The sequence below is a fragment of the Gigantopelta aegis genome, chromosome 15 (genome assembly GCF_016097555.1).
Source record: "Gigantopelta aegis isolate Gae_Host chromosome 15, Gae_host_genome, whole genome shotgun sequence".
Lineage (NCBI taxonomy): Eukaryota > Metazoa > Mollusca > Gastropoda > Neomphalida > Peltospiridae > Gigantopelta > Gigantopelta aegis.
In genome coordinates, this window is record NC_054713.1 from 3,402,607 (window position 1) to 3,412,236 (window position 9,630).

Below are 9,630 nucleotides of genomic sequence, written 5' to 3' on the forward strand. Positions count from 1 at the left end.
TTAAAAACAATAAACTTTTTTAAACCACACACTGAAAAAAAAAAAAAAAACTTTAATAGATAATAACCTCCAATTGATCACAACACATATAAAAAATAAAAAAAATCCCACCCTGAAAAAAACAACATTAACGGTAATAGATGAGTAAATTTATAGACTAGTCTAGAGTTTGTAACATTTTTCTGACTAAAAGAGCCTTTTCAAAAAATAAAATAACATATTAATTACATTTTGTTGTTCAGAATGGGTCTGTATATCCAGTGTATGTCTAGTTGTTTTAATATTTTTAGTAGCTTAAAGTTACAGTCTCTGGTTACCATATTATAACATCATGTACAAATATGAAATACAAGCTCAAATGCACTTTTAAAAAACTCGTGTATGTTCGCTATGAACGGAGATCGTCAAAAGCACACGCTCGATTCGTCGCCTGTGCCGCCATTGCTCGGCAAAGCACAAACGACAGCCTGTTGTCAGTTCAGTTGACACGTGCGTTTGCGGATTTGAAATTGTAGGGTTCATCTCAATAAATGAAATGAGAAATCTTGCGCTGTACGAAGAACGTTCGATTGAGGATACGGTACTAGAGTTTTTCATTAAAACCGGTTTGATCTTAACAACGTATTATCGACAATCGTACCTTCCTATTTCAGAATTAATATTTTATAAAGTGTTAGTAGAACTTTCAAAGTTTAGTTTGTATACTAGTAACACATTGTATAATATTTTTTAATAAAATATACTAAAGTAGACAATGAACGTTTTCACTTCTTAATTTTACATGTGTTAAAATCGACAGATTGAAATAAATATTCTTTCGTTTGGAAATGGCAAAGTTAGTTTGTTTTGTTTAATGGCATCAATGTTAGAGCATATTGATTTAAGAAGAAACAGGTGTATGTGCAAGGGGGGGGGGGGGGGGTATTGGGGTCAAAACCCTTACCTGCCCAAGCTAAAACAAATTGAAATATATTTTCTGGGGGAGCATGACACCATATAAACTTCGCTCAACACAGTCTATAACCCCCAACCCCGCTGAAATACCTGCACACACGCCTTGGAAACCCGCTACATTTTTTTTAGCAAGGGATCGTTTATATGTATCATCCCACATACAGGATATCATATACCATGGCCTTTTATATACCAGTCATGGCGCACTGGCTGGAACGAGCCCGCCGATGGGGATCGATTCTAGACCGACCGCGCATTTAAAAAACCTACTTTTTTAGGTCTAAGTAATGAATAGAAATAACATATAGTCTTGATAAATGTTACGTAAATGGAACACAACACCCTCTTCCTCAACCCCTAGAGCGTTACGTAATTATTAACATCCCCTTACATGTAACGCGCATGCCAACCGATGGCCACTGTCAACATTTCAAGGCATATCGCCCACAGACCCCTGGAAAGGTGTTGTACCATACCTCTATAGATATAAATATGTTTTGGAGATATGAGACGCGACCCCTCATTCAAGACAGTTAAATTTGTTCAAAATCACGTGAGAAGCTTAGCGCCTGCGCAAATCACGTAAAGTCCAAGTTCTACTGGCGTCCCGCTAAATGAAGGAAAACAAATCAGGCCATTGCGTTTGTAGATAATGCAGATAAGCGAGCATTACGAAACTGTAGCGATGTGGTGGACCTTATATGTACCAAACAGAACTGGATCATCCATTCTAAATGCTTAAATAATAAACATATTCCACGGACTGCAGCTTTAAACATCATTTTACTTTGTCACAAATATAAAAAATGTCTCGAATCTATGGAAATGTTTGGTGGTTAAGATCCACTTTGAGTTAATTCAAAAATACATAAATATTTTCATAACTTAAATTTAAACAATGTGCGGAAACATCTCTATAACTAAATGTAATTCCATGTATGTAGAATTTGTTTTAGATACCCGAAGATGAAACTGTTTAGTGTTTATGGTTATACGGTGAAAGCCCTCAAAACTGGACCCTCTCTAAATCAGAATGCAATCTAAACTGAAATTTTTTTACGCTCCTTTTTTAAATATAATATCAGTACCTATTTTTCTGGATACTGCTTAAAACCAGACGTTTTACTTGGTCCTGTATGTGTCCTGTTTACAGGGGTTTCACTACAATTTTAATCTGAGTTACTCTGTCAAGTAAAACCTCTGTAATTATACAATGTATTATACAATGTATTATACAATGAACATGCACCTGCGAGTGGCTGTGGTCGAACCCTTCCCTCATCATGACTAGTGTTGTTACTTTTAGTTTGATTACAGTCAGTTTTCATCATGGAGTACAACAAAGCGGGAGATAGCTCTTGTACATCTTGAAACGTCAGCTCGTGAGACAGGGCATACGAGTACAGCTGGAATATATCTCTCGCGCTGATACACTGAAAATAAAATAAGTCTTCATTAGACTTCAAATTATACTCATATTATATACCAGTAGATACATACATGTACATTTATATCACATTGTTTTTTTAATACGTGTACCTGGATTCATGTTATTTGTACCTAAGGTTTCCACTTCATCAATGAATGAATGATTGTTTTTTTAATACATGTACCTGGATTCGTGTTATTTGTACCTAAGGTTTCCACTTCATCAATGAATGAATGATTGTTTTTTTAATACGTGTACCTGGATTCGTGTTATTTGTACCTAAGGTTTCCACTTCATCAATGAATGAATGATTGTTTTTTTAATACGTGTACCTGGATTCGTGTTATTTGTACCTAAGGTTTCCACTTCATCAATGAATGAATGATTGTTTTTTTAATACGTGTACCTGGATTCATGTTATTTGTACCCACTTCATCAATGAATGAATGATTGTTTATTTAATACGTGTACCTGGATTCATGTTATTTGTACCTAAGGTTTCCACTTCATCAATGAATGAATGATTGTTTTTTTAATACGTGTACCTGGATTCGTGTTATTTGTACCTAAGGTTTCCACTTCATCAATGAATGAATGATTGTTGATGCAAAAACCACATTGGCTGTTGGACCTACACCATTACCCATCAGATAAATTTAAAGATGAACGCCTAAGGCCAGAGTGCTAAACTTTAATCATTTATCATTCTGTATTATTCTTTTATCCTATAACTTATCCATAATATCCATGTCATAAACCCATTTGATATTTACCATTAATTTTTATTAACTCAATTAATATTATTTTGCTGTCAATGAGTCATTTGTTTACAGCCAACAAGACTTGTATACAGAACTTTGATTTACTAAATATTGAATTAAAATACTATTTTAGAAGTGTTATACGATAAATAGAATTTACTACTCATGTTTTGTAATATGTAAAGTATCAACCTTGTCTACTTAATCGGTATTTGTCTCGGCAGAGCTTTGACAAATATCGATGAACATAAGATTCGGTTAATATTTTCCATATTAAAAAAAGAGAAAAAAAAGAGTTTGTTTTGTTTAATGACACCACTAGAGCATATTGATTTATTAATTATCGGCTATTGGATTTCAAACATTTGGTAATTTTGACATAGTCTTAAAAAGGAAACCTGCTACATTTTTCCATTAGTAACAAGATATCTTTTAATGCACCATCCCGCAGACAGGATAGCACATACTATGACCTCTGATATACCAGTCGTAGTGCACTGGCTGGAATGAGAGATAGCCCACTGGGCCCACCAGCATCCATATTAAAAAACACTCATGATGAATCCTCTATATAGTATACATGTATGCACTGCCTGTAGACAGCAAAGCACATACCACAGTATTTCTCCACAGTTTAAACTATGAGATGTAATCCCAAAATATCATGTTTACATAATTGTTATCATTCCAGTGGAATATTACAGGTTGAGTGCTCGCCTGGGGTGTTTGAGTCATATGACTGAACCTTCTCGGTGCACCCTTTATCTGATTGTTTTCTGTCTATTACAACCAGTGCTTAGAGGTTGTGGTATGTGCTGTCTTGTAGTAAAGAGCATATCAAAGATCCCTTGCTGCTAACTGAAACATGTAGCGGGTTTTCTCTGAAGACTAGGTGTTAGCATTATCAAACGTTTGACATCCAATAGCTGATGATTAATAAATCAATATGCTTCAGTGGTGTAGTTAAACAAAAAAGAAACTTTAAAATCAAACAAAAAACTAAAAAACCGCATACATTCAATGTCTGTATTTTGTGCTGGGGTGTCATTCAATATTCATTCATTCATTCATTCATTCATTCATTCATTCGAATTCTATGACCCAAAGCTGTACAACTGAGTTACATCTAGACCGTATAAAAGTTAGGTGCATAACAGAATACAAAAGTATGCCATGTCACAGTGTTTTAGCTGATTACCATATCTCACTTGGATTAAATCATATCTCTTACCAGGAGCTACATCCGCAAAATAGAATGCTACTGTGCCAATGTCAGTTTTCTCAGCTGATTATATCACTTTTATATAATGACACTATCATCATAAAGGCTATCTTTAGGCCTTGCTAAATATCTATCAGTGGAATATATTAGAATTATTTTATCCTATAACTTACCCATGATATCCATGTCATAAACCCATGTGATAATTTTAGTGTATTAACCCGGTTAATAATGGTATGCGAATTTGCAAGGTATCTAGGTAATGTGTTGCTGTGGATGGGTCATTTGCTTTCAAGCTAACAAGTCCTGTGTACCTGAGCGTAACGTTTTCAAAGCTTTAGTTAAAATGCGTGACATCAAACTAATTTGTGCTAATCGTGATGACATCATATTACCGATAGCAGCGACTTTATTACTGTGGTTTAATAAAAATTGAATTAAAATGTTATTTTAGAAGTTTTATAGGATAAATAGAATTCGCTACCCGTGTGATTTAATATGTAAAATATACACCTCGTCTAATTAATCGGTATTTGTCTCGCCATAGCCTCGACAAATACTGATTAACATACACTCGGTTGATATTTTCCATATTAAAAAAATACTTGTGACGAATCCTTTATATATATAATGAATGGAAAAAGCCCACAAACATGTATCAGGTACATAATGATTTCTGCTGCATCATGCACATGTATAATGATTTCTGCTGCATCATGCACATGTATAATCAATCTAATTAAAATTAGCTCCACTGGTTAATTACTATTACCTGTGGATCTAACAGCACCCCGTTGGAGCTCATGTCCAGTTGACCTTTCATTCGACCTTACTTGCAAAATATTGCCAGTGATTTGAAAAGAATTTGAAAAAATTCGGGATTATGCCGAGGGTATACGAAATGATTCGGGTGAATTACGAAGTATGCCGGAAACTAATTTCAATATAAATTTTTATATAAAATTCGTTTCAAGACGAAACAAAAACCCGTGATGGTATAGCCATAAAATCTGTTTATACTAGTATACAATCCAGAGTTTATTACTGCACTTTTTCCACTATTTTTTTTATGTTGAAATAGACCAACAAGTTCGCATATTGCATAAATAGTCTCGCCCGATATGTTTAGAATTTGTATGCTCACGAATAACGCTATAAAAGGCGAAGTGTAATTGGTCGATATTTAAATTGTTATTTATAGAAGAAATGTCACCTGGACATGAGAGTCCACGCAATGCTGTTAGAACTACTGGCCTACCAGTAGAGCTAATTTTAATCAGATTGATGTATAATGATTTCTGCTGTATCATGATTCTAATGTATACAAGAACTGTGTAATCCTGCATGAACAGTATACATGTGCAAGTATGTCATATGTATGTATGTATATATATATATATATATATATATATATATATATATATATATATATATATATATATATATATATATATATATATATAATAATAATGGTGGTTATCGTTAAAGGCTTGAAAGGTGCTCAATACTTTAAAAGAGAGTAGAGCATGTAATAAATATATATTGCACTTTGGTCCTACGCTATTACTCAGAGTGAAACTCTGAGTAATAGCGTAGGACCAAAGTGCAATATATTTATATAACCCTGACCCTAATGTTCTGACTGAGCAACTATAGATGCTATGCAGTGAAGTTGTATTGTAAATGGAATATTTTACATTCAGAACATACATGTATATAACAGTTATTGTCATAAAAAGATCATTAGCCATGTTGATGTATTAACCCAGTTAATTTGTTTTTCTTTTGCTGTCAGTGGGTCAGTTGTTACAAGTCAACAAGACATATGTTGTGTGATTTCGTTTTTGAATTTGGGTTAGGTCCAAAATAGTACAGCATCTTCCAACTTCTCACTACTGCCAATAATTTGGCGACTTGAGCCAACTTTCGGCAAAAAAAAAACACCCGTCAGAACAGAATAGAACTTTATTACACCCAGGCCATTAGGCAACGGCATATGAGAAATATGAATAATTACATAATATAATATGTGACAAGACAGAACAGGGTTTACAGGAGAACATTAAACAGTAAATAATATAGTATATGAATAGTAAAATTATATAAATACATGTATACAGAAATACAACGAGTGGACATAACAGACATACAATAAGTCAATAATATTAGGTATAGTAGAATAATTGTAGTTCATTATATAATGTTATACATGTACAGTCAAACCTGTATATAACGGCCACCCAAGGGACCTAACAAAAGTGGCCGTTATAGAGAAGTGACCCTTATATACAAGTTCAAAATTAGAACCCATATATTAAAGAATATCACAACTGTCATAAAAAAAGATGTCGCATTTTTAAACCATTCCCACACTAGCTTGTTTATGTCATCATTGCCTGTTGCTTTCTTCTGCCTTTTTCTTTCGGCGACAAAATTGAGCCAACTTTCGGCCAAAAATGAAAACACAGATTTCAGAACAGAACAGAACAGAACTTAATTACACCCAAACGTATTCCTAAGCTAAACGGCATATGGGGATGTGACATGTTTGAATAATTAATAATATCTCAGCTGATATGTTAAATAAGACAATGATTCAAGGTTTACAGCACAATCATGACATTAAACAGTGTAATAATTTAGTATATGAATAGTAAATTACATAAATACATTTAATTTACAGAAATAAACCAGCGTCAAGTGGACATAACAGAAGCATATTGATTGGGTGGAAAATAATGGCCGTTAAGTCAGGTGACCGTTATTAGGTATAGTAGAATATTGGGGACTTTATAGTGGCCGTCATTATATACAGTTATACATGTACTAGTTCACTAGTATATTTCGATTTATTAAAATAGGGATATCTGTGATATAATAATAAAGCATATTTAACTCGAGTGATATGGTATATGTTGATACAAATATCTATGGTCTTTTAAATTTTTCATTAATTTCTTTAATTAATTTGCTGACTTTTCTTAGGACACCTATTTTATTACTAGTCATTAACTCTTTAAATTTTAGGGTACTGGGGTTCACATAATAATATTTTTAGGAGTGTTTTTCGAGACTTAGTAAAGAAGGCACAAGTGAATAGATAATGACATTCATCACCAATATCGTTAGAATCACAAAGTGTGCATAACCTATTTTCTACTGGTGTATTATTCCACCGTCCTATTTCAATCGGGAGATAATGATTTGATGTTCTGAATTTAAGAATAATGATCCATAGTTTTTCAGGGATTATGGTGAGGTATTTTTCAAAAATTAGCTGATTTTTAAATATTGTATAAATTGTGTCCCCTCTAGACGATGATGCAATGTTATTGTTCCACGTTTGAAGGTACTGGTCATGCTGCCTCGATTTGATATATTCAAGAAGTTGGGGGTTTTTGTTGAAAATCTTCGAGACAACCATATATCAGTCATACCTAGGTTGTTTGATATGTTGAATCCAAGTGTAGTTGTGTCCATTTACGGACGAGTCCTGTAACATAAATGCATGCAATAGAAGGGATAGTTTTGTTTGTTTTCCTGATACAATTGTGGCCCAGAAATGTATCATTCTTTGTTGAATAATTAATTTAATTGGTCTACATCCTAGTTCTCCATATAACATAACTATCGGTGTACCTTTTTAACAGGGCGTCTCAGGAAATGTGTGTGTATGTTTTCAATGATGTCAGTGTTTTCATAACCCCATAATTCACATCTATACAGAAGAAAGGTAATACCATTGTGTTAAACAATTTTAACTTACATTCTGTTGATAGATTGTTATCTTTAGATTTAGATAAAACGAAATACATTGCTTTTGTAGTTTGCTGGGATAGAAATGTTCTTGTTGTGTTGAACTTGTTTTGCTTATTAAAAGTTAAACCTAAGTATTTATATTCGTTAACGTTTTCGAGAACCTTATTTCCGATGGTAAATGTTTTCTTGTAATCATTGGTTGTGTCATTAAAGATTAATATTTTTGTCTTGTTGATATTGATTTTAAGCTTCCATTTATTACAATAATTGTGAACCATGTTAAGGGTATCTTGTAAATCACGTGGGTCCGTTGCTAGGAGGGCTGTGTCGTCCGCATATAGCAGGGAAAGCAAGCAAATACCAGCTTCAAGAAATATATCGAGATCATCGATAACAGGAGAGACTCCAATGCAGTTTTGGCTAAGAAGATACGTTTCCAGGTCATTTAAGTATAAAGAAAATAGGACAGGTGACAAATTTTCACCTTGCACGCCGATGTATCATATCAAAGGCCTTTTGAAAATCGATAAAAACACAGTATAGTTTTTTTTTCCTATTTTTTTAAATTTCTATTAAAGAGTGAATACTAAATGAAGTCACGTGACCTGGGCGTGGCCTCTTCTCATTGGCTGACCTCTAAGCGTGGGGGCGTGGCCTAATGACGTCACGGGGACGTTCAGTGCATTGACCTCTGGGTCATGCAGCTGGCTGACCTTTAAGCGTGGGTACGCTACTTTAACGAGGTTAATGGCTTTGTCAGCTGCCAGGGGTCCTTTGATGTACAGGAAACAGATGGTGCGGAAGTCGTTAATGACCCATAGAGTGGTGTCGGATGATGGATGGTTTATCTGACTGTGACAGCTGGTCTTTTGATGTACAGGAAACAGATGGTGCGGAAGTCGTTAATGGCTATCAGATGGCAAGATAGCGTGGGTTTGATGAGTATGTTAACCGTCGGGGGTCTATACAGGAAACAGATGGGGCGGAAGTCGTAAATCAGATGGCAAGATAGCGTGGGTTTAATCGTTTTGACGTGTGTGTGTCAACCAGATGTGAGCCTTGGCAACGGGGAGTGGAAAATTCCAAGGCGTTTGAAACGTGCCCATATATAGTCATGGCGTGGGAACACCATGAGTCAGAACGTGTTCAGACACGTCTTGACCTCGAGATAGCGTGGGCACGTTATGGATGGCGTGGGGTGTGACGTCATGCCCGAGACATGGCTGTACCCCACACTATGATTGGCCTCAGTGGTTAAGACTGGTAGGTACTGGGTTCGTATCCGGGTATCAACTGGTATTCAGACGTTTCACTAACCACTACTTCCCACTGTCCTGGACAGGTAGCCCCACAGTTTAAGTGTGCGCGTGCGTGTGTTCAGGATAGCGTGCGTAAACCTTAATGGATTATTGGACTAGTGTTAGACCGGAGAATCTCTCTCACGCCTCCACTATCCCCAACTGTCCTAAATAACCCTAGATAGCTTAACTGCGTGTGTCCAGGAT

General features: G+C 35.0%; 1 protein-coding gene across 1 annotated transcript in view; it reads right to left on the reverse strand.

The window, feature by feature from the left end:
• Positions 1–9,630, reverse strand: part of LOC121390274 (metal cation symporter ZIP14-like) — a 38,081-nt gene that overhangs the window by 25,039 nt on the left and 3,412 nt on the right. Inside the window, exons 2-3 of the mRNA XM_041522055.1 lie at positions 8,731–8,897; positions 2,204–2,387 (exon numbers count right to left, since the gene is read on the reverse strand). Of these exons, the coding sequence (XP_041377989.1) occupies positions 2,204–2,387; positions 8,731–8,897 (351 nt within the window). The remainder of the gene's footprint in view (positions 1–2,203; positions 2,388–8,730; positions 8,898–9,630) is intronic.